This window comes from Loxodonta africana, chromosome 21 (assembly GCF_030014295.1).
Source record: "Loxodonta africana isolate mLoxAfr1 chromosome 21, mLoxAfr1.hap2, whole genome shotgun sequence".
NCBI lineage: Eukaryota > Metazoa > Chordata > Mammalia > Proboscidea > Elephantidae > Loxodonta > Loxodonta africana.
In genome coordinates, this window is record NC_087362.1 from 41,818,256 (window position 1) to 41,845,248 (window position 26,993).

General features: G+C 36.2%; 1 protein-coding gene across 7 annotated transcripts in view; it reads right to left on the bottom strand.

Annotated features, from left to right (window-relative positions):
• Positions 1-26,993, bottom strand: part of CNTNAP4 (contactin associated protein family member 4) — a 393,297-nt gene that overhangs the window by 40,182 nt on the left and 326,122 nt on the right. For 6 of the 7 annotated variants that reach the window (XM_023556694.2, XM_010596846.3, XM_023556696.2 and 3 more), the window contains 5 exons: positions 24,152-24,308; positions 20,831-20,958; positions 11,881-12,051; positions 10,653-10,871; positions 277-516 (listed from right to left, as the gene is read on the bottom strand). In XM_023556694.2, coding sequence (XP_023412462.1) covers positions 277-516; positions 10,653-10,871; positions 11,881-12,051; positions 20,831-20,958; positions 24,152-24,308 — 915 coding nt within the window. The remainder of the gene's footprint in view (positions 1-276; positions 517-10,652; positions 10,872-11,880; positions 12,052-20,830; positions 20,959-24,151; positions 24,309-26,993) is intronic. The other variant, XM_023556698.2, reaches the window with a different exon arrangement.

The window sequence follows — 26,993 nt, forward strand, 5'->3', positions numbered from 1 at the left end:
TGGACTCAAACTGCCAACCTTTCTTCACTTAGCAGCTGAGCATGTTAGCCATTTGTACAACCCAGGGACTCCTTAACAGCAGCAGCCCCTAGTTTTTTAAGAATTGAGCCAAATATCTAACTAATGAAATACGATTGGCATTAATAGATATTTTGCAGAAGATATTCAGCAAGAGAAATATTTTTGTTTCAGACAGCTACACAGAAAAAATAAACACCAGATGTTTTATTCATACCGGCTAAGATTTCTTGTTAAGATATTCCGTGCCACACTTACCATTCGAGCAGAATGGCCCTGAGTATGCAGAGAAGGTGCAGTCACAGGAGAACCCACTGGGCTTCTCTCTGCATTTCCCTCCATTGCGACACAACTTTCCGTAGCTGCCACAATGTCCTCTACAGCCTGGCTCCACGCCCGGAGTCACCTTGGCTCTTTCTTCCAGATCCAGGGCAAGCCCATTCAACTGCAGAGACCGGATACACCCCAGAAAGCCTCTCTGTCTGGTGGCTGTCCCACCTAAAAGGGAAATACTGCAAATGGTAACGTGTTCCTGGGTGTTTTATTCAGAATTTAAAGACCCAACAAAATTGGGGCCTTACAGAGGATGGCAAAAATTGTGGTTTGTCAAAAATTTCATGAGCAAATGTAATTTTGGGAACACAAATATTAAAAGACTTAAAAAAAAAATAAAACTAGTAATTCAAATATTTTTTAGAAGGCTGAATTGCTTAAATATTTGATTTCTAAAAAAGATTTATCAAACTTTTAAATTGGGAAGGTTTTTATATTAGTCTATTTTAAAGAACAAAATAAAGACCATAACTTACTTTCATTCAAACTAACAGTGACATGTGCTGGTATTGTTTTATAGAAATCAACTATTTTTTGTAATTGTAAGTAAGCATGTATTTGTGGATAAGGACGGTTTGTCCTTCATACTGAAACCTAATCCTGCTGCTGATACAGTTTTAATTTACTGGGAATTATGAAGGAACTCCTGAGTTCTTCTAACTTGACTGTAATTCATTATGACCTTCCTGTGGTTATCCAGCCATCAAAAAGATAGTAATTGAGCATCGAATGATTTGCTGTTCTCTTTTTTCTAAAGACTGGTCCAGTGTCCATTGTTTTTTTTTTTTCCAAAGATTCTCAACAAAATGTTTGTAAAAGAAATTGATGAAGAAACAAAGAAAGGGATGATGGAAGGAGTGAAATCAAGCTGTAAGTTCTTATCCAAGGTCTGACTTGTTTTTCCTACTCCCACACTGGTGTAAAAATGTACTTAATAATACATAACAATATGTATTTATCAAGTCTCCTTTAAAGAGGTTTGCAATGTTTGGGTGGAATCAGACCCTGTTATACTAAGGCAGAGGTTCTCAAGCTCTAAGGAATTTATGCATCACGTGGAGAACTCCTTAAAAATGTACACTCAGGAACTCACCCAAAGAAATACTGATTCTGTGGCCTGGAAACAGAATTTTGAATCTGAAGGTTCAACAAGCCTCCTGGGTGATTCTTACTTAAACGAACACTTGCCCACTGTTTTAGAAGCAGGATCCTAACAGGAATGAAAGCTCTTGATGGACTTTCACTTAACCTTGTGTCCGGGAATTCCACAAATTAATTCTCAGAACTTGAAGTAGGAAAATCATGCTCCCTCTGAATAATCTGGGCACCTCTACCAGGAGGTGGTTAGAGGGTCCTGGGACCTGTAAAAAGAAGCTTCACCTTTGAACAGGTGATGCCATCTCTCACTGCCAGCATATTGTTACCTGCTGTATATGTACATATTCACTCCTCCTGGAACACATCACATGAGCCCTGGTGGCGCAATGGTTAAGCAGTTAGCTGCTAATTGAAACGTTAAGGTTTCAAACACGCCCAGCAGTTCTTCGGAAGAAAGACCTAGAGATCTGCTTCCATACAGATTACAGCCAAGAAAACCCTATGGGGCAGTTCTGCTCCGTAAAATGCAGTCACTATGAAGGATCTATGGCACCAGCAACTATAGAATACCTCCACTCCCTCCCCTCCCACCACATTTAGCTAGCTCCTAATCTACCCTTAATTTCTTAGGCTGTCCTTATCCTCAGATATTAAACAGCTTTTGGTTTTTGATATTTTTCTTAGGCTGGGTTCTCTAGAGAAGCAAAACCAGTAAAGCATATAAATATATACAGAGAGAAATTTATATCAAGAAAACAGCTGACGTGATTGTAGAGGTGGGAATGTCCCAAGTCCATGGATAAGGATAGAGGTTTCTCCGGATTCATGTCGCCACAGGGACTAGTGAACCCAAAATCGGCAGGTCAGAGAGCAGAGATCTTGCTCACAGGCTGTGAAGATCAACGAATCCCAAGATGGGCAGGTAAGCTGATAGCTCAAGTCCCAAGAATCAGAGGTCAGATGAACAGGAGGCAGCTGCAGGATTCAGAGCAAGCAAAAAGCTAGAACATCTGCTTATGTTTGGATGTAGGCCACATGCCCAAGGAAACTTCCTTTCAACCGACAGGAGACTCACAGCAGATCCCATCATGGGAGTGATCACATATAAACACTGAGAATTATGGCCCAGTCAAGTTGACACACAATCTTAACCATGACAGTATTTCAAGGCCAATTTTCTGGAAAGACCCTAAATAAATAGGACTTTGCCACTGTATGCCATGTTTTACATTTTACTATATTTACTTCTTATATCATCAGTGTCCCTCCACTAGAACACACATTGGGCAAGAGCTGTTTCAATCACTGCTGTATCCCCACCACATAGACAATGCCTGACATATAGAGCTGTTAAATAATAATTCGTTAATTAAACTGGTTTATACCATGGGAGTGGGAGATGGTGGTTTGGTGCTTCAAGGGTTGAAGAGAAAAACACCGTATGTCCCACAGGGGTGTTTGGGACCTCGAGGCTGAGAATGAGGACAAAATTCAATGACTATTTCTGAATAAATTAATTATATTTTTCTGGATAATTAAATACCATGAAGAGAAAACTAAAAGAATTCCTGAGAATTTTAGACTCATGGAAACTAATACTATTTAAAATTTATTCATAGACATAATGTTCTCCATTCAAAATGCTGCATTTAAGTTACTGTATTCAAATGGCTTAAGTTAAAAGAATTTGTGCCTCTTCAATGAAGAACACAAAGGTCTTGAACTTGGGAGTCTGATTTTCTATTTATAATCTGAGATGTACTGAGGTGTAGAGCCAGGCATATTCCAATTCCAGTTTATGAGAGGGTAGCAGGGAGGACAGCCGATTCCATTCCAGGATTTCAGAATAAGACAGTCTTCTTGCTCAGCTTCCTCCTACATTTACTAGGTATCCTTTGATCTTCTCTCCTTCTGGTTCTCAGGACCCCTCTCATTTTTCTTCTAAGTCAAAGCTGCTACTCACCTCAGCTTCTAGCTTCCCTACTCTCCCACTTCCCAAACTCAACTCAATGGGAGAGTGCTGGGGCTCAGTTAGGTGTTCAGCCAAGATTCCTTTGGCAGCCTTGTTGGAGTTTTCTTTCCCGGGTAAGGCAGCCTGCAGCCTCGGTTTTAGCTTTGGCCCAGGAACACACTGGAAGAGGGCCAGGGGCTGTGAAGTCCAGATGAGAGGTGTGTTCTTGGTGTATATCATTCACTTTGTGCTATAGAACTTCAAACCTTAAATCACAATTTGTTATGCATTAGTTACTCTGCAACATCCAACATCACTCTGGGTTAGGGATTTATCTGATTCTGCAAATGACATCACAATCACTAAATAACTAGGGGTCCAACAACTGAATATATCCATTTTCATCTGACTCAAGTTGTTTTTACTTGTTTGTTTTGAATGATGAAGGACTAGAGATATAGGAAGTTCAGAGACTAGCCCAATGATTCAGCTGAGGAAGTATCAGGATATACCAAAACCAAACCCATTGCTGTCAAGTTGATTTCGACTCACAGTGACCCTATAGCATGGAGTAGAACCTTCCCATAGGGTTTCCTAGAATATAATTTTTATGAAAGCAAAATGTCACATCTTTCTCCCGTGGAACAGCTGATGGGTTCAAACTAGCAACATTTCAGTTAGCAGCCAAGTGCTTAACCACAGTGCCACCAGGGCTCCTTTGAGGATAAACACATCTAATAAAAGGAAGAGGTATGATTAGAACCACAACTAGTGTTTTCCAAGGAAGTCCCTTTTCTCTCCACTGTATTTCTTTACCAAACCAAAATATGGTCAAAGAAGAAAACCATTCCATTTTCTTCTTTACCTCTGGTCATACTTGGTTTGACTGCCATTACAGCTCTCCAAGCTTTAATGAGCAGTTCTTTGCTGGGTACCGTGTTCGGTTCTGAAGGTACAAAATCTTATGTAATCAATCTTGCTCTCAAAGAGCTCACAGTCTAGTGATGGATTTTTCCAGAAAATCGCATGATTACCACGTGGTACTAATGGTAGAAACAGACACAAGGTAGAGAAGGAGGTCAGAGAATGGGGTTATTAACGAGAAAAATATATGGACATGTGTGTTAAATATATGCTTAAATAGTTTGTATTAGTGAAAAGAAAAAAATTAACATCCAGCTTTATAAATAATACCTCTTAGCTCTGTACTTTTAAGGAGTTAATGTTCATCTCATCAATAATTTTAATTACATTTTAAAATTATCAGGAAACACAAAGTCTAATCAAACAAAGAGTCGTGTCGTATATGTATTGAGGATTTCCAGTTTACCATCAGGTTTCAAGTTAAAGATATGTAACTATTCTGTAAAATGTGGCTAATGTAAATAGGATTAGACCTGAGAGCTTAATTAAAGATTTCAATGTCTTTTCAGGGTTAGAGTATGTCGAATTAAAATGAGTTACAGTTTGATTAATTGATTCTGGATAGTTCTGTTTAGAACTGTCTTCCAATTAATTTTCTATCAATTAATCTGCCACATTATATCAGATACAGTGAATTCCAGGACTTTAAAAACACTGAGTCTCTTGTGAAATAAATGCCTAACTTTTCTGTGTAACTGAATATAGCTGAGTCTTTCCACTTACGTAACACTACGGGGCTATTGCACCTAAATAACTGCTAGGTGCTGAGTAGAGACTGAGTTAGCCTTTCCCTGCTGGCTCAATCCTTTTATCACATTCGTTATTCTCAGGAAGTTAGTCTAAGGGCAGATGCTATCGTCACAGTATGGGAGCTCTTTCCTGTGCCAATTTTCTACTACTTTTTTGGCAGGAAGATCTTTGAGATTAAATTTTAATTTTTTAATGGCAAATTATTCATGTGCTGTGCTTGAATATTATTGAGAACTAATTGGGAACAACTGCACAATTCGTCCAGGGGCCTTAGAGAAAGAAAGAAAAAGAAAGATCCTGATGCTTCTCTTTAAAATTTGAAGTTATGGAAACTTGTCTGGCAGAATATAGGGATTATCTCCTTGATCTTGAAAATGTAGCAGAGAAAGGCAGTTAGGCTCCTGTCTACATATCAACTCAGGGCAGGATGGACATAACATGATAGGGCATGTGGGCTCGGTCCAGGACTAAGGCCAAAATCTGGAGGGAAGAAGTGGTCTTCTCTATATCAAACAGTGGATCTTGAGCTCCATCCATACCCTGCCATCCTGGGGTAAGATTTAATATATACCAATTGCCATGGAGTTGACTTTGACTCATGGTGACCCCATGTGTGTCAGAGTAGAACTGTATACCATAGAGTTTACAACGGCTGATTTTTCAGAAGTAGACTGCCAGGTCTTTCTTCCAAGGCATCTCTGGGTAGACTCAAATCTCCAACCTTTAGCAGTCAAGTTGGCAGCCATGCATGTTAACCATTTGCCCCACCCAGGGAAGATTTAGCCTTGCAGAAATAGCGGTATTAATTAATATAGACAGCTGTAACATTGGAAGTACAGCTATAATTTTGCCATGGAATATTCTTCATTGAGTAAAGCACTGGAAGGACTGGGGAGGAAGACTGTGCTCTCTCATTTCAAGAACTACTATGGTTGAAAGAGGCACCAGAAGTGAGCAACAGTGACACAGACAGAAAATTCAGTCAATGTTCTCTGAACCAAGCTCATGGTGAAAACATGTCCCAGTGGCTGCAGCAGCAGGGAAGAGTGAATCTGAATGACTTCTCAGATGTGCACTGCCAATGAAGCTCTCTGGCTTGACCAAGCTGAGGTCTATTTTAAAGAAATAACCTATTGGTGGCATTAATTGTACTCTTTAGCCTCAAGAAACCCCATGTGAGTTCTGACTTCAGTCAATAGCCACTAAGGTTTACCCACTAGAGCTGGAAAAATCCACAAGGAGCTTCTTAGGATAATCATGAAAAAACACCTCAAGGTGAGCAGAAGAACATAGTTGAAATAAATGATATGACTGCATTAAAGAGAAATGTGACCTTTACTGTACTAGTCTTTGATAACGGGGGAACACATTTACTACACAAGAAAATGAGACGGAAATAAAAATTACTGAAACATAAGGCTCTTTGATATTCTTTTCTTCTTCCCATGACTATATTTTAGCATATCAATAACAGGCTGAAAGAAAAAAAAATCTGGAGTATATTAAAACTAAGAACTTCCGTTCATCAAAAGACATCATTAATAATAAGAAAAGACAATCCACAGAGAGGTAGAAAACATGCAGTAAATTTATCTGACAAGGGCTCTCCCAAATATATAAGAAATACTTAGAAATTAATTTTTTTAAAAAGAAGGGAACCTTACAGAAAATGTACAACAGGTGTGAACAGCCTCTTTATGAAGGTGGATATCCAAATAATCAATAGGAATTTGACAGTATCTCCTAATGTTTAACATACCCATGTCCTATAACCCAGTAATTCCATTCTTGAGTATATACCCAATAGGAATGCAAATATATGTTCACCAAGACTGATGAAAGGATATATTTCTAATAACCAAAACCTTGGAACTCCCAGATGCCCATCTGCAGTAAATAAACACACTCTTGTAGCATGAGGTGCCAAAAGGTTCTCAGGTGATCCCAACATGCAGGTAAAGTTGAGAACCACGGCCTCAGAGCTTCAATATGGTTGAGAACCACTGCCTCAGAGCTTCAATATGCTTAGGGTTGAACATTAACCTTTGCGTATGGTGTTTAGAAAAGGGTCCACTTTAGATGCTTCATAAATATTTGTAGATTTGATCTCATTCAATGCAAACGACTCCTGACTCTGTGTCAGGAGTCCTTACTTCTCCTTCAGGTTCTACTCACAAAGCACTGAAATGCCCAATTTAAAAACCTGTCAGTAAAAGGATTTAGACTGGAAACAAAAATTGCAGAGCTGGTTGAGTGAAAATAAATTCAAAGCTAATTTAAGAAGGTTCTAGGAAAAATGCTGAATTTACAAACCAAAATAGAAAATGACCACTGTCACATTCCAGCTTTAGAAATGATTGATTCTTTTCTCTCCATCATTTCTGTGGTTGGGGAATGTTTGTGGGCCTATGACAGCAGTGGCCTTGGGACATTGAATTTTCAGTGCCAAGGTCAAGGACATATTTAATACAACATTTAGCATCACATCACACAATTTATTTTTCAAAGTCATAAATAGAACCTCTGATTAAGAATATTTAACAAAATGATGTCATGAATTACAAAAAAGGAGAAAGTCAAAGAATGTGAAAAAGTTGGTAAAGACCCAGTGCAACAATTAAAAACAAGAATGGAGAAAGATGGTCTACAGACAGATGAATCATCACTGCTATCAAGAAAGGCAACACAGTGATCGGGATTATTGGGTAGGGGTGTTCACTGCATTGTTGCTCATTGTTTCTAATCCTACTATCATATTATATTAACATTAACCTTTGGCACTTACGCATGAAAGAGTATTTGCTCATTATCTTACTCCTTATTCACTTTGGATGGCACAACGAATGGCACCCTGCAGTTTAGATTAGTTGAAGATAATTGTTCTGATATTTGGAACTGCAGGAATTTTTAAAAGCCTTTTATTTCATTATTCTTTGGTGTGGACTAACACAAGTTGAATTCTGAGGCTATCATTTCCATATTCCAATTTAACTGTCATAAATAACTATTGCCATCTGAGTCATTTTTTTTCCAGTGGTTTCTATTTCTTTTTAATGATTTTGCTTAGAAATTAAAGCATTAGTCTTGTCTTGGAGCTTAACTCTGAGATGTGAACACACTTTCTGATTGGTCTTTATTGGAGAGAGTGAAGCAAGCAATGCAGAAAATACTTTGGAGTTTTTCATATTATCTCATTGCAGTAATCACTACCGAGAAAGTACAAAATTTTAATGTCAATAAAAGACTATTGGCATAGGCCTGCCTATGGCAGCACAATGAGATGGAGAATATATTAACATATAGTCAAGTATCCATAATCTTTTATTTGTAGGTAAAGGTGTCAAGGATAGTATCTCAAACAAACCTATTTCCACGTTATTAAAATGGCTAATATTTCATATTTCTAGTACAAAAAAACAATTTTATTTGGGATTTGAAATGTTCCACAATAGTTTTTTATTTTTTCTGCTAAACTCTTCTGCAAATAAGAAGGTGTATTTTTGGTAAAAGCCACTAAATGCTGGAAGATTTATGTAATCTACCGTAGACTAAGACTGACTCAGGCTTTCAGTTTTGTCCTACGTTTATAAAAATCCTGTTTCCATGTAATTTAACACATTATTATCAGTCTCTGGATTTAAAACATTACTAAAAGAATAAAGTAAGTTATGCTGAATACCGTAGAATTACTCTTTGCAATCACACTGATCTCATTCATTTGCCCTCACGTCCAAATACAAGTGGTAGTTATTGTGCGCGTTTGAAAAGGAAAACAATAAGAAAAAGCTACCTTCAAGTAAAATTAAAAAATAGGAAATGTTGCCAGGAACCCAAAAACCTATAAAGAAGCATCTTGGATGGCCTCTTGACAGCCAAAGATCTGCTTCTACCCAAGGCTGCAAACCCTTTTTTAAGGGAATCCTTCTCTTAATCTCCATTAAAGCATGTCAATTTACTCGTTTACCTGGAGGGAATTTTACAAACAGATTTTTATTAGTAGCAAGTAAAACACTTTTTCAGAGCTTTTTCTTTTTACTTTTCAGTGAATTTGACTTACACGTAATAAAGATTTCAGTTTTAAAGACTTCCAGCAAATACCTGCATCCTTGAATCTGAACACATACGGTAATGTCAAAGGCCTAAACAATTGCTTCAATAATAATGAAATTTCTTCAATCCTTATTAAAAATATACCACATGATTGATGGCATAAGACTCAAGTCTTTTCTAACACAGTTTGTGGTTTCAGAGTAGTACCTCTATGCCTTATGACTACCTGAAATCAAATTAATGCCAAGATTCTCGTCAGACACAGAGTGGCTCCATTTCTATGAAGGTGAAATTTATATGAAGGATAAAGGTCACCTACAGGCAAACGGCAGCAGATTTCACTGAAATATTTGAGAACTGTTTCAGCCCTCCCAATTTCCAAGAATAGTAAGGCTATTTCAAAGTTACTGACAGATTTTAAATTGCCATATCTTTCGTTGTGGCCATCTCTCGATTTTTGTAATTCAAAAAATGTCTACGTCAATTTCCTGACTGTGAGCTTCCAGCACATTATTAAAAGAAAAGTTATATATTTTTTTCATGTATTCTTTGCTATTCCCATATCCTTAAATAAGTCCATCAAGGGGCCAAAAGACAAAATTCTCTAGTACAGGCCCTACTTGCAGAAACTGTTCATTAAATACTTATTGGGTGAAAGAAAGAATACTTGATAGAAAGAATGAGTACATAAATTCTTGACAAATCCTAAATGTGCCTCAGTAAAATATGTCACAAATAAGTTTCATCCTTTGGAGTGGGAGAGAGCTAAAAAGACAACAGTTTCAAGCAATAGAAAGTGTAATGGGGATCTGATTAATTTTGTTCTAACATACAACTCTAAAAATCTTGAGATATAATTTCTAATAATTTTTCATTTATTCTTCTTTACAGTGTGTTATATCCTTATTTACATTAAAATGTATGAGAAATGATCAAGTAAAAGATAATTCCTTGACCTCCATGGTCTATGAGTTCTGTAAAGTAACTAGCAATGATGTAAAATAAAATACACAAACCCTGAAGGCTACCACTCTCAAGAATGCAAATGCCAGATGAATGGAAGTATAGGAGCAACACTGGATATGAACGTGGAGTAGGTGATCAGGGACTATCAGAAAAATAGACAAAATGAGAGAAACCAGGAAAAGGGCTATTCAAGGATGGGTCTCCAACTTCATGGGAAACACAGATAAACATTTCCAATATCCAATATCCTAGATGGATTTCTGAGGCAAGTCACTTCGGCCCCTTGAACCTCAGTTATTGCATAGAATTAGAAAAATAATACCTAATTCACAGGTTGGTGATGAGGAAATGAAACAAATACCTGCAACGTAGGTTCTTAGTAAATAAAGCCAAAAGCCAACTCTGTTGCCTTCAAGGTGATTCTGGCTCATGGCGATCTCAATAAATAGTGGTTTGTTGTTGCTGCTATTATTATGTTTTATAGTTGCTATTACCTTCTTTTGGCCCACCACTGCACGTACACCACACAAGAAACAACAAACTGCCTAACAGCGGAGCTCACCCACAAAAAGCTGGCTGTTGAGCTGTAAGAGGGCATGCCCATCAACAGGGGCAGGCTGTGTCTTTTGCGAGAGCTGATCCACTTGAATAGATGCCTCTTTAACGTTCCTTTCGACTTTAACGTGGTGCCACTGGTTATCGCTGAAGTGAGTGGGTGACTGCACCGAGATTTCCAAAGGGCCATTCCCCACGTCAAACGAAAAGGTCACCTCTGCCGGAGCTGGAAACATTAGATGTGAAGGAGGTTCAAGTTAGTTCATATGGTGGTGAACTGAGTCTTTAATGCTTAGCAATAGCATCATAGCATAAAAATCACTAAATATAAAGACAATATTTTGAATTTTATGGAAGGAACTAATGACATTGGTAACATCTGACGTGGGATGAGAGGGCACGATAAATTTTTCTTCGGGGAAAAATACAGTTTAACAAATTCATCCTCTGGTTTCATTTTTTCATATCATTAAATAGTAAAGTTTTACTTGACAGCAACTAATATCAACATTGAAAAATATTACACATATACAGCCAGGGCAAGAAAACTAAATAGCATCTAAATTTTTCTGTAAAAATAATTTGTTTACAGTTACTCAAAGCATATATAATTTTAAAACATTTGAAATGAAGTTATGAGTAGGAAGTGACTTGACGGCAATGGGTTTGGTTTGGTTTACGACTACTGTATTTTTATGCAAATAATGCATGCCGTCTATGTTTTTTTTTCTATGTTTGCCAACCACACCATTCCCCCATAAAGTATTCTCATATATTCTGCTATGCCAATTTTTTTTTACATGTTGCTGTAAAAAAATTAGCATAGCATACTTAAGAAAATACTTTGCAGGGGGAGAGCATTTGGCAAACAAACATAGAAGGGACGCATTATTTGCGTAAAAATACGGTGTGTCAAAATGATATGACTGGTTGCTTTTTAATTAAGTAATTTGGTAATAAACTGAAAATTTAGTTTTTTTTTTTAAATTTTAACTAGGTGAATTTAAACCCCTTTTAAAGTGGTTCTAGAGAATACCAATAATTTTTACAGATTACTATGTTAAATATCATATTTTCTTATAAAATGACTAATTTAAAACCATAGAATTTTTAAAACAGGACACAATGAGAAGATTCAGTTGACAAAATAGAAACACAAGCACTTTAAAAAAAAAAAAAAGGGTTTACTACTAAATGATAGAGTCCCATAGACTTCTCTGGAAAAGGAGACTTACAGCGGAGCTCTATCCGTATAAAATCGGTAATCCCCAGGTTCTCTAAAAATACTCCAGATGAAGCTGTTGTCTTAAAAAAGAAAGACACATCAGCACTAAGTTCTCCGTGGAAAGTAGGAAAATGAAGGTATGAAGCCTCAGTATTGAAGGAAGCGGAATTCCAAAATGACCCTGTTTTTTTTTTTAAGAAAAGGAAAAAAGTGAAAAAGGAAATAATGAAATAAAATTAATGACATAATTACGTTTGCCATATTTAGCATTTTACTATTATAAGCATTGTTAATATATATAAACATACTTTTTTTCTTTTTTCCCTTAACTATGTAGTAGGTATGACATGAGGAGCCCTGGTGGTGCAGTGGTTAAGTGCTCACCAGCTAAGTGAAAGGTCAGTAGTTTGAAACCATCAGCTGCTCTGAGGGAGAAGGATGTGGCAGTCTGCTTCGGTAAAGATTACAGCCTTGGAAACCCTGCTGGGTCGCTATGAGTTGGAACTGACTTGAGGGCAACGGGTTTGGGTTTTTTTGTTTTTTTTTTTGAGACATGACATGAGCATGTGTGTGACAATTTTACAAGTATTGGAATCCTGTTCTTCCTCCTAATATAGAACAGTCATGACAGCTGTGGAAATGGTCTGGTTTTATATTTTATATAAGAAAGGGACCATAAGAAAACATCCTCAGCCTAAGTACCATCTTCTCCCAAAGTGATCTGATAATATGGATCTGTCAAATATTAATAGTCTTAATTTTTTTCTGTAACTTGAAAATTTTAATACCTTCCTAATTTTGAATTAAAAAATCCCGAAAGAAGCTCAAAGTATTTTCTGTTCTGACACTTGTAACACAAACACATCACCGAGTCACACTGCTCAGCTAACTGTTTTCATTAGTGGGCCTTGTGATTTTCCAAACTGAAAGTGATATTCAAAGTAATCTCATCTAATTAAGACCGAGAGACTACTTATTCTGTGCTGTGCTGATGGTCTCATAAAAAGACTCTCTCCATTCAAAATCATCTCTTACTTTCTTAAAACAATGAAATTTAAAAAATAACATTTTCATCACATTTATTTATTCTATGCAATTTTATGGCGTTCATAAAGTTTTTGAGAAAAACATTCTCGAAAAGTTTTAAAATGCTCCAAAAAAGGCAAACGATGTTTAAAAGGATGGTCCGTAAATTAAGAGATCTGAACTTGTTTTTTTTTTTGGATGGAATATAAAGTTAATTATAATTACTGTCCCAATTCAAATTCTTGTCTTCACTCCCCCATTCTTTTTTTTTTTTTTTTTTTCAATTTCAGACATCTGCAACTTTCCTTTTGAAAAAATTCTGGGGGCCTACATAGCAGTATGTGTGAGGAAGAAAAGACCAATGCAGTGGCCTGAAGTGACAGGAGTGAAATCTGGCTAGATAAGCATGGTAGATGAGGGACATTATCAGAGAAATGAGCTATGCATTCCCACTGCTGCCAGCAAGTTCTCGACACATCCAATATAAACACACACCCTCGGTTCTAAGCAACTGCCCCCACGTGCACTCACACCACGGGATGAAATTCTATCTAAATTACCTTCCCGGAAGAAAGATATATTTATCCTCTGAAGGTAGAAAACAGCAATTTCAAAACAACAGTTCATTACGCCAGCAGAGAACAGATACCTCGCTGGAGTTAAAAACCACAGACTTGATTCTGCTTCTACACGTTCCTTAGATCTTAATTTATTTCCTATAAATTCTGGACCGAACAAACCAAATGCTGCTTATATCTCTCTCATTTTTTCTTGGGGAACTGATTCAAGAGTCAATTCTCAGTGCCTACGTGGACAACCTTAGTGGTGAATTTACACAGCTGAGAATCTTTGAGTTTCTTTTTTCTCTAGAGTCAAATCAAACTGTGTATTACCCGAATATGTCAAACCTATTCCTTACTTTCTATTATAGCTATTTCTACACTTAGAAGTTTTGATCTCTAGGAAAGAATGCAAGAAAATGCAAAATATCTAGTCAGGAATAACAACACATTTGTGTTTTTAAAAGTTCTTTCCTGGTTTATTTTTAGAAAAAATTAGATGCCCTTTCTATTGAAATGTTATACACGGAAATTAAAATACCGCTATAACTTTAAAATATAGAATATTATTAAATCTTACTCATTTGATCTGGTTAAAAAGGAGCATTCAGAACTTACTTACAGGCCTAATATTAGATAACATTATTATAAGGCATAACATTTCATTTGTTTCATTTTTGTATTATAACTAAGCCAATAGAGCATCATATAGAAAGCTTTAGGGAACTGGTTTAAACAGAGGAACAATTCTTTGAATTGCTGCTATCGGTATAATGAATGCTTTTAAAGTAATGAAAACAGTTTATTACCATAGGTAGCCTAAACACTCTCACAAATATAATAGTATCTATTTTGTCTAGTTTAGCAAACCTTATTTTACAGATTCACAATAAGCAGAAAATGAAGAAAGGACATTTTATTGGATTAAGAGATTGCCACTAATGCATAATGATTATAAGGAAACAAAGGCCAATATGTCCATGATGCAATAACGTTAAGGGCAAATAACAGCTCAGCCCTTACAGACTGCTCAGAAGCATACAGGGTGAGTCTGGGCTGCCTCAGGGAAAGGAGGCTCCAGGAGACGGCGAGCAGTGCCCAGCAAGCCAGCACCCGCCGGGATGCTGCTTGTCCTTTGAAAGGAGAAGTCCATGGCTAAGGTGGTTTGAAAACCCTGAAGCTGTAGAGTGGCAGGTCTGAATGTCATCACTTACTGTATGAATTCTAGTCAGGAGAGAGTAAGACCCCTTTCATCATCACAAACAAAAACAAATCATGATGTATTATTCTACCTAATTAAATAATTAATATACATTTTCAATTAAATTGAATATAAGGTACAGGGATTTGAAAAGAGGCCTTTGGGGAATGCTACCTTTTACCTTTCTAGAATTACATAATTATATATCTATATCTATCTACCGGGATATATATAGGGATTTACAGAGAAAAGGGAATTTTACTATTTAACTCCATATATATATAAAAGAATCTGTTCAGGAAAATTAGCTTGTTAGTATGGTAAGATTATGAGTAATTTCTTAAATATTTTTCTAAACTGTTATTTGTATCATTAATAGATTATCCTTTTTAAAAAAAAGAGATTTAGAGAAATAGAATATAGACTAGTGGTTACCTAGGTTTGGGCGAGATGGGGGGGGATTGGCTGTGACAGCCAAGGACTGGAGGTTCTTCCTGGGGTAATGAAAATGTTTTAAAATCGATTGTGGTGATAGTCGCACAACTCTGTGAATATATTAAAAGCTGCTGATATGTATACTTTAAATAGGTGACGTGTAAGGTATGCGAACTAAATCATAATAAATCTTGTAAAACACAGACTACTTAAAAAAAATACATTGTTTTCTGAAACAATGTCTTTAATTATATTAAAAGGCATATAAAATGCCAACACTACCTTTCTTAAAAGTAAATAAAGTAAAATATTAAAATGCCAGGGCAAGGAATAATTTACTCATCAAATACATCTTTCTGAACATTTAAGAATCATAAAGAAAATAAGCTGGAAAACAAATTTCTTTTAATTACAATTTTCACTTCGAGATAATGGTAGATGCAGTTGTAAGGAATAGCACAGAGAAATCCTGTGGACCGTTTACTCAGTTTCTCCCGATGGCAACATCTTACAAAACTATAGTACACTATCACAGCCAGGATGCTGGCCCTGGTACAGTCAGGATACAGACCATACCCATCACTACAAGGAATCCTCAGGTTGCCCTTTAACAGCCACGCCTACTTTCCTCACACCCACTCCCTCACAAACCCCTGACAACCACTAATAAGATCTCCAGTTCTACAGTTTCATCATTTCAAGAATGTTATACAAGTGGAGAGATATAGTATGTTGCCTTTTAAGACTAGAATTTTTTTTTTTTTCCTTCACTCAGCATTATTCCCTGGCAATTCATCCAGGTTGTTGCAGGTTATCAATACTTATTTGTTTTTTTGCTGGGTATCGTCTCCTGGTATGGATATACTACACTTTGTTTAACCATTTACTTGTTGAAGGGCATCTGGGCTGTTTCTAGTTTTTGACTATTGCAAATAAAGCTGCTATGAATATTCATGTACAAGTTTTTATATGAACATCAGTTTTCATTTCTCTGGGATAAATGTCCAAGAATACAGTTGCTGGGTTATACGATAGTTGTACCTTTTTTTTTTTTAAGACACTGTCAAACTATTTTCCAGAGTCTCTTTACTATTTTATATTCCATCAGCAACGAATGAGCGATCCAGTTTCCCTGCATTCTTGACAGCATTTGGTGTTGTCACTATTTTTTTTTTAGCCATTCTGACATGTGTGTAGTGATGTCTCATTGTTATTAAACACCTTTTCACAGGCTATAGCCTCTTTGGTGAAATGTCTTTTCATGTCTTTTGCCCAAATTCTAATCGTATTGTTTGCTTTTTGTGCTATTTACTTATGAGAAGTCTTCATGTATTCTAGATACTAATCCTTTGTTGACTATGCGGTTAGCAAATACTTTCTCCCTATCAGTAGTATGCCTTTTCATCATCTAAACAGGGTCTTTCTTGGAGTAAAAGTTTTTAATTTTGATAAAATTCAATTTATCAGTTTTCCTTTATATGAGTCATGCTTTTGATGTATACAAACTCTTTGCCTAGCCCTAGATCAAAATACATCCCTCTCTTAAAGGTTAAAAAACTAACTCACAAAATTAAAATGCTGAGGTGAAGAACATTTCACTAGCCAAATGCATCTTTCTGAACATTTAAGAATCATTTAAAAATCAAGGTAGAATTTATATTTTTAATAGAAATTCTAAGATTAAGTATAAATTAGGCTATCAGGACACAATAACCTATATATTACTTTTATAATTCACCAGCTATTCTTTTTGGCATTCTCATGATTGTTTTCAGTTGTTTATGAAAATCTCACAGGAATTAATATAAGCAAAATAAAAATGAAGAAAATGAAAGCTGGCTGGAGATAATTGCAATTTGGAGTTTGCAGGTGAGTAGTTCAGTAGCAAAAGAGAGCAAAGCTGTTTAAAGATATTTTCATAGACTAACAACCCAGCTAACCCCTCCCCCCGTTCCCCCCAACACATAAACACACACATGCATGCACAGTAAGGTTGGTCTAGTAAATAGAGAGTGAAAGTTGCTCTTGTGAAGACAGAAGAGTTGTTTTATGATCAAGGAATTTTACAAACCATCTCTAAAAATAATAATTCTTATTTATTCTTACACCTGTTCTGTACAAAACTGTTGATATTAAAAGTCAGGTAATGACCCAGAAATGGGCACACAGCTGGTTTGTTCCAGGAACAGCAAAATGACCAAAGTGATTGAAGCGACTGAGCAAGGGGAAGAATGGCCGAAGATATTGTCTTAGTCATCTAGTGCTTCTATAACAGAAATACCACAAGTGGATGGCTTTAACAAACAGAAATTTATTCTCTCACAATTTAGGAGACTAGAAGTCCAAATTGAGGGCATCAGCTCTAGGTAGGGGAAAGCTTTCTCTCTCTGTCCTCTCTCTGTTGGCTCCAGGGGAAGTCCTTGTCATCAGTTTTCCCCTGAGTCTAGATTTCTTAGCACAAGAGCTCCAGCTTTTCCCTTTGCCTGGAATACTCTTTCACATATTCGTTGTTCTCTTATTTCCTTCAGATCTTTATTCAAATGCCACCTTCTTAGCAACCCTTCACTGACCATCTTATTTTAAATAGCCAAAACCATCAACCCACTCATGTGTCTGCTTTATTTTTTTCCAAACCACTTATCAGCATCTAACATATCATATATTTTACTTATTTGTTTACTGCCTACCTCCTCCCAAACCTGAGAGAATGTAAGCTCCAAGAAGACAGGAATTTTTGTCTATTTTGTTTACTGCTCTATCTCAGGGGATATATCACAATGTAGGTGTCCAGTAAGTATTCATTAAAGGAAGTTACAACATTTCCTTTCTCAGAGTAGCCATCAGAAAGCTTAGAGTAACTACTCCCAATTTGCTTCTATTATATATATCCCATAAACCCACTGAAATTATTCATTAAGTAAGTGAAAAGAAGGAGGAAAGGAGGGGAGACAGAGAAGAGAAAGAAGGAAGAGGAGGAGATAAAAAAAAAAAAAAAGATGGAGAAACTTCAAGAAAATTAAAGAAAGGAAACCCAAAAAGATGAAATAAAATATAAAAAGTAAAGAAAAAATAATTTCCTAATATTGGAGGATTATCAGGCATAGTGGAGCTTGCAAAATTGTACTATCTGAATATCTTATGAAGTGACCCTTACTTTTTGTTTTATTAATGGTTTAGGTGTAGCCTGCCAGATGGAAAAGAAATCTGTCAAATGGAAGAGAAATTAACCAAATCACTAGTCGATATCTTTCTCCAGTCTAAAAGTCTAGCCTCTGCAATGTTATTTATTGCCTACACGGACCTTTGATTATTTAATGCATTCTGGGCAGCTGTGATTTCTCAGACAGCTGTACTGGTCGATACAGACAAAACAAAGAAACTAATTTCAATGACTCAAGTATTTCTTAGCATAAGAAATGTAGAACAATATTTTCTAACTATGTAAATTTGAGGGGTGTTTTGATTAAATAAAATTTCAATGCAATGAATTAACTGAGAAGATATACATTTAATAAAAGGGACTGAAAATTTCAAATGCCAAAGAGTTAAAAAATACTCCCTTATTCAGAGTAATGAACATAGAACAGAAATTAAGATTATGTTTTCAACAACTCTTTCAGTGGTTTATAAAATGTACATATACATTTTACCACATTACATTTAGTTTCAGGGAAAATGAATACCATAGATGCAATCCTGAGATTATATCCTTGTTAGTCACAAGCATGAGACATCCTTGTTAAATTCCTGGCCTTTAAGGATAATTATTCCTTCAAGTGTTCAGATGGAAAAAGAAAGTCACTTAAAAGGTGGAAAAATCAGTTTGGCCTCAAATTTCTCCACAGCAACATAAAATGCCAGAAGATAAAGGAACACTGGCTCTAAATTTCTGAGGGAAAGGAGATATATCCAGTTTAATTGTTTTTTAGGAGTCCCTGGGTAATGCAAACAGTTAAGTGCTCAACGACTAATCAAAAGATTAGTGGTTCGAACCCACCCAGAGGAACCTTGGAAGAAAGGCCTGACGATCTGCTTCTGAAAGGTCACAGCCTTGAAAACCCTACAGAGTGCAGCTCTACTCTGACACACATGAGGTCGCCATAAATCAGAATCAACTGGATGGCAACTGGTTTTCTTTTTTGGGGGGTGGGGGCGTTAAGTACTTGAAAATATTTGTAAATTCTTATTGTCCCCATAGTCATAACAGTTCAGTACACTAAGAGTTTTTCAACCTCAGGACAATTGACATCTTGGAGCAGACAATTGCTTGTTGTAGAAGGCTGCCTTGTGCCTTGTAAGATGTTAAGCAGCATCCCTGGCCTCTACGCACTAGCTGCCAAAGGCACTGCTCCAACCTCTAACACTCAGGACAACCAAAAATGTCTCCAGATATCGCCAAATGTCCACAGAGGACAAGGCAGCCTTGAATCAAGAACCACTGCTATAAGTGAAAAGGTTCTCTGTGTTTAAGTTCATGGCAACAGGATTTGGGAGAAAGAAACTCTAAGGTACAGAGTCGGTAGTGACCTCAGTCAGGGCAGCCCGATTACCCAGGGATTATGGCGAATGGTATAGGGAAGACTGAGGAAGCTGGCCTGGACCTCTGAAGGGTTATCATCACAGAAGTGCACATGAAGCACAGAAAAACTTCTCTGCAGCCATGCAAAACGCATCTTGTATGCATCCTGAGTTTACAACTTCATCTCCTTGCACATATTTTGTCTCCCCAGGAAATACCTTATATCTTCTTCATGTGATTGTGTAAGTCTTACTAGCCGAGCAGAAAGTAGAAGATGATAAAGATCAGGGATGGTGGGTATAATGGCAGACTGTTTTACTGAATATATAAATTTTTATAGGCCAGTATCATCTTTGCTTTTAAACTAAGCAACTTCTGCTACGTATCTCCATAAATCTGCTGTACTGTCAGATCATCCCCTCCTCTGCTGATTGAGCCCCTAGAATAAAATTTTATTTGAGGATATACTTTTAATGCAAACAAATATTTCTTCTATACCTATTTTAAGTTCTAGAAATAACCAAAAGCATAAATAATTAATGTATCTGTCTCTAACCTATCTAATTTCAGAGAGGTTCACAGAAAATCTATGAATGGGTACATACGCTCCTTTCATTCCCTGCTGAAAATATATATTTTCTGAGAAAATGTATTTGGGTTTTAAAACTCTGATTTAGAGTATTAAAATATTGAATATATAAAACATTATTTCTCATTGGTTTAAAGTAAAAACACACACACAGAGATCAAGAAAAACGAAATTCGAGATTAAAAGTTGAAATATTTTGGATTAAACTGACATTTGATTTTATTAATATGCTAATTTCACTCTAGAACCAAGAATAGGAGACTTGCATACATTCTTAACAATTTTGTGTAGCACAGAGGCATTTATATGGCATATAGAAATTTAGGATTGCTACAATGCATACACAAGCCAATCATATTGAGATGTTTAGCAGTTTCCATCTCTGGGAATCTTAACAGGGTTTCCTATCACTGCATTTATCACAGGACTTTGTGCTTTGTATTGGTACTTTATTGTTGACAGACTAAAAGTATTTCAGCATTACTACCCATTTTCATAATAGAAAAAAAAAATTTTTTTATTAAAAAAATTTTTATTTTTTTTATAGCCTGCTTAATTATTATCAGAAACATGATGGCTAGCTAACATCATTTTTCTCAGGTGTGTTTACAACTCATTGCCACTACTTACTGTCTCCCCGGCAGAGTAGAGGTCCCAGTTTATAAACTGCTTCTGAATGCGGTCGGCCTGTGTCTGTAATCACTATCTTAGTTACTGGCAGATGTTCTTTATAAGAAAGGAATCCAGTGTCATTGGTCCTATAAAACAGCAGCAACAAAACTCGTGAAATTATTCTGATTAACGTAAATATAAAATAAACAATAATTCTTTTTGTAGTTCAAGACCAAGATGTTCTGAGCTAAATTTGCACACACAAAAGAGTAAGGATAAATTGCTCATCTGAGTAGATAATAACATGGCAACATTTTAATGTCTTCTGTAGACAGAATATAGTTGGTAGTTTTTAAATTCAGTTAGCTGTCTTCTCCCTTTTAATTGGAATGGTGAATCCATTTACATTTAATATAATGACTGATGTTGGGCTCTGTCTTAGTTATCTAGTGCTGCTGTGACAGAAATACCAAACGTGGATAGCTTTAACAACAAAAAATTTATTCTCTCACACTTTAGGAGGCTAGAAGTCTAAATTCGAGGTGCCAGCTCCAGGGGAAAGACTTTCTCTTTCTGTCAGATCTGGGGGAAGGTCCTTGTCATCAGTCTTCCTCTGCATCTAGGAACTTCTCAGCACAGGGACCCCAGGTCCAAAGGATGTGCTCTGCTCCCAGCTCCTCTTTCTTGGTGGTAAGAGGTCCCTATCCGTCTGCTCACTTCTCTATCCTTTAATCTCTTATAACATAAAAGCTGATGCAGGCCACACCCCTCATGGAAACTTCCTTTACATTGGATGAGGGCTATGACCTGAGTAAGGGAGTTGCATCCCACCCTAGTCCTCTTTAACATTACCTCATCTTGTCTCATTACCCACAGGCAGAGATTAGGATTTACAATATATAGGAAAATTATATTAGATCACAAAATGGAAGACAACCACATAATACTGGGAATGGCTTAGCCAAATTGACACATATTTTAGGGGGACACAATTTCATCCATAACAGGCTCTTAGTTTCCATTTATATCCCTCAGTTTGGGGACATAAGTCTTTGCTGTAAATGGGTGGATATTCTGGAGTTTCTATGCAAACTGTGTCGGGGAGGAGGTTTACAAAGACCATCTAAATTGTTGTTGATGTTGTGTAACTTCAAGTCAAATCCTACTCATACAGACCCTATAGGATAGAATAGAACGGCTCCGTAAGATTTCTTAGGCTATAAATCTTTATGGGAGCATATCACCAGGTCTTTTCTCCTGTGGAGCAGCTGTTGGGTTCAAACCACCAGCCTTTTGGTTAGCAGCTGAGCACTCAACCATTGTACCACCAGGGCTCCCCATCTAAACTAGTAGGACTCAAAGTCCAAATTCCGACTCCCCTATGATAGAAAACCAAAACAACCAAACCCTATGATAGAAGCAGCTGAAATCTCTGAATAGCTTTTTATCATTTTTCCAAATATACGTTTCTATGGGTCAGAGGTCAGACGAGGATCTGAAGGGAGTGTATATATTGGCCTCTGCCCTCCCCCCATAGTGGCTCTCTCATTTCTAGGACTTACCCCTCAATCTCCAGTCAGTCTAGCAGCACCAAACTCTGTTCTCCGATATCTCAAGCCAAAAAAAAAGTTCAAAATCTAGTATTCTCTTTGAATTCTAGCCACCACACAGTATGTCATTTGATGACTACTCTCAGAGAAAAGCCATACAAACAAATGTCTTCCTCACTGCAGTTCTCTTCTTTCAAGGTCTAAGGGCCCCACCTCTGGCAGCTTCTGCCTGCTTTAAGTTGCTCTCCACTTACCTCAAATAGTTGTATTTATAAATAATTTTCTTGGGTTATAAATGTTACCTGTGGGAGAGTTAGTTCAATGCAAGTTACTCTACGATAAGCAGAATTTAATATGAGAAGTTTCAAATCTTATTTTTAAAAGCAATTTTTAATTAGTAATATGTTATGGAAGTACTGAAGAATCATTAGTGGTTGTGTCAGGATTTTTGCTTTTTCTGTTAAGCGCTGCTATTAACATTTCATTCGTATTTTAAAATACAGTATTACTCTGTAGGCACTTTTATGTGATGTTAATGAGAAAAAGTGTCTTAAATATGGATTAGAATTTTGGAAAATTAGAGTTTAAGTAAGAGATACAATATTCTTCATGCCAAACATGCAATAAAAGTACAATCACAGCTCCATAGTGATTATACTGATGCCTCCTGCCAGGGTGTTCTAAAAGAATCTTTTTTTTTTTTTTTAATATACCATAGTCTCAATGCTTGCCAAGTAAATAAATGGAATATTATGCATTTCAGATTTGGAGCTGAATTAGCAGTGGACTGATCACAAGAATTCTATATATTCTGTAACCAAAACAATCATATTTGTAACTAGATTGACTCAACATTTAAAACAGTATTTTTCTGTGCAGGTCTAGTTGTTCAGTGATGTGAAATATGCACATTGTATATGGAAATATGAGCTTGAAAATTTAAAAACATTTTCACTTTACAAATAACAAAACACTTTCCAACTCTAGTCTCGATTACAATTAATATTTTTTTACCTTTTCAGATAAAGGAGATTATATATAAAAGGCTTCTTTTCTACTTAGAAGACGATTTTAAGCTCAATTTTCAAATCCCTAAAATGTTAGAGATTGCCTTTTTAAAAATATGATCCATAGAACGTTAGTTCTTTATGGCACTGTTTGTCATTAAAAAAAAAAAAAAAAGAGCTACATGTTAAACTAATTGTGGGAAATCCCAAGTTTACATGTTTAAACATTTAATAGACAACTTATTGAAGACAAGGGCTTTGTAATTACTGAATGTAAATATATTTTGTGAATAATAGAATGCCTAATTACATTTAACTTTAAAGTGAATGATAACTGACTTTCAATGAACAGGAAACATGTAACAGTTGTTCGTATTTCATCATATTAGAAAATGAAAATGCACATGACCTCAAGACCATTACACCAAACTCAAGTAAAAAAGACATTCATATTTAGGATTCAGATAACTGTATCACATTTCATCTAATCTCTTCATTGCACTAACTTATCCAATATCTGCCTCACTATACATATTTTGGGAAATCCTGGTGGTGTAGTGGTTAAGTGCTACGGCTGCTAACCAAAGGGTCAGCAGTTCGAATCCGCCATAGAGTTCCTTGGGAACTCTATGAGGCAGTTTTACTCTGTCCTATAGGGTCGCTATGAGTCGGAATCGACTTGATGGCACTGGGTTTGGTTTGGTTTTTGGTATACATACTTTGAGTTTATTAATAAAAAAATAAAAACTTTATCTTGTATAAGGAAATCATAAGGAAATCACCATTCATTCCGGTCAGCATCACAGTTGCAGTAATACTGAGAATCAATGCAGTTCCCCTCCAATCCGCAAGTACATTTTTTAGGATCAGGCAAAGAGCCTCCCCAGTAAGTTTGCATTTCATTGTTTCTTCCAACCCACCAGCTCAGGGGGGTTCCATCTGAAAGACAAATGCAGGAAATATGACATCTGCTTTACACTACACTACCTTCCAGCCCCACGTAATTCTCTTCCTCCCCAAATCATTAAAAAGAATAAAAAGAAAAGAAAGACTGATTTGTTATAATAATATTCTAAATACTACAACAGGATGGCATTTCCCTAAGAAAGTTTAAAAAACTATTATTGAGGCTTAAATGATTGATACGTTTCTTCGAGTAGAAAATAAACCAGCAGTTCCCATTTAATTCAGGTATGATATTAAATAATTTACTGAGAGTAGTCCAATTTACATAATTTCTTTAAAAATGATTTTTTTTACAAGTTGGCATTAAAATATAAACCAAATTAATTAACATACCAAAAACAAAATTGATTTGAAATCATGAAATGTCCATGAAAACATTATAGAATGTTAGATAAAGTCACTGATTTATATATTTAGTCAATATATTTACTGGCTAAAAATATACTGGCTGTTTATTAAACATTAGGCATCCTATGGCACTCCCTTGCCACAATTTAAGATTTGTTTAGAAGTATGTCTTTTTCTTCCATTTAATGACTTGGCTACTTATTTGAAGACTAGAGAAATAACACTGAAAGATCTTCATGCCTGAAGCAAATATTACACCCAAAACAAAGTTTTTCTTAGTCAAGTGCATCGTTTTTTCTAGGCTGTATGTTCAGCTATTCCTTCTCAGAGTATAGGATAAAGTCGATCCCAAGAAGCTAGGGCAAAGAATGAACAGAACACTTAGGTGAGGATTTTTGTAAAAGGAAGTGAACGTATCCAGACAATCTATTTTGAAAAAGAGACAAGGCAGAGTGGAGAGACTATAGTCATTCAAGCATCAGGGATAAGAATGGAAGTGACATCAAGTCAGCATGAGCTCTTCAAAGAGGTCTGATCATTTTTCTAACTTTCAAACCTTTAAGTTGTCACCATCAGCCCCACTGAGAATCTGGGCTTTTACTTCTTTCTCCCTTACTTACAAATGCCACTGCTCATTGTAACTCACTATTAGATAGGACCTCTGCTAATGCTGACAATCTCTCTCTCAGAATTACACTTGTCAGTACAACCATGTCAAAAAAAGGAGTTAACTGGACGCTTGAGTTATGCATAAAAAAATAAATAAATAAGGATATGAATATGGAGAATTTTCATCTTCCTTGTATTAATGACATGGAAGTGAAACCTATCTGAAGCTTTAAAAAGATACATTTTGATCAGCTGCTAAAACATTTTATTTTCATAGATGAAGAGAAAGTAAATTATTACTTGTAAATGCCCACTTTTTTCTTTAACATTTAAATATCCTATCTCCCCTAAAAAATAGAAACTGCAAGGTGTTTTAAAGGTACAAAATATCTTTGGTTCTATTTGAGACTTTTAAAAGTATTGTAATGAATTTATAGAAGTGTAAGAAAGATTGAAAATCAGAAGGAGAAATTAGATCTTGAAAAAAGAGAAATTTCAAAAAAAATCAGCGATAATGACAGAACATTCCAGATGCCATAATAAAAAGCCTACATGGCTTGAGTATTTACATTGATCATTCCTCCAATTTGCTAAGTCACAGATGCTCAGCTTGCTGAAAACTAATTTTCAAGCTCATTCTACTTTAAAAAAAAAAAAAATTACTCACCTACAATTATGGTGTCATTTAAAAACCTGAAGCTGCTAAGATCTGAAACTCTATATCTAATTTGTCTGATGCCACCCTCCTATTCTTCCCTTAAGCGAATTCTTAACCCTTCCATAACTCACATGTATTTCTTATCGTGACTTCAAATCCAAATTGTTCGCTCCTTTTTCAGTTTCTTTCCATCTTCAACCCATTCTACCTGAATCTGAGTGTCATAATCCTAGAAAAATCTTCGTATTTAACAATTATCATCATCCTCTGTTCCAGAGCCTTTGTTATAGATTGAATTGTCCCCAAAAACCTATGTTGACGTTCTAACCTCTAGTACCTATAAATGTGATCTTGTTTGGAAATAGGATCTTTGAAGATGTTATCAGGTAATATGAGGTCATATTGGAATAGAGTGGGTCATAATTATGTGAGTGGTATCCTTACAAAAAGAAGCAGAGACAGAAGGAAGAATACCATGTGAATGCAAGTCAAGGAGTGCCTGGGGCTACCAGAAGCTGGGAGAGACAAGAAAGGATCTTCCCCTAGAGCCTCTGGAGAGAACATGACCCTACTGACACCCTGATTTTGGACTACTAGAATTCAGAACTGTGAGACAATAAATAGCTGTTCTTATAAGCCACCCAGTTTGTAGCACTTTGTTATCATAGCCCTAGGAAACTAATACAGCCTCCTAGAGCTTATTACCCTACTACTTGTTCTCAGATCAGGCTGAAACATTCAGGAAGCCTTAAAAAAAATTCATGGGCACCACTGATCATTAAGGTGGGAACTGCTCCACATATTATGTGGTTTCCCTTTATTTTGTGTGGTGCTTGCTCAGTAACCCCTTGGGGATTTTATTCTCTGTTTCTATTAGACTTTGACTCATGTGTGACTTTGCTGTCTTCCCTTTTTCTTGCCTTCTCGGGTTAAACACCTCAGTTTTTTTTTACTCCATAGTATCCATTTTCTCACCTATATTTATTGTCCATAATCTTAGACAACATTTCAGCTTTGCTTATCTTGTTTTAGATTCCAAGATC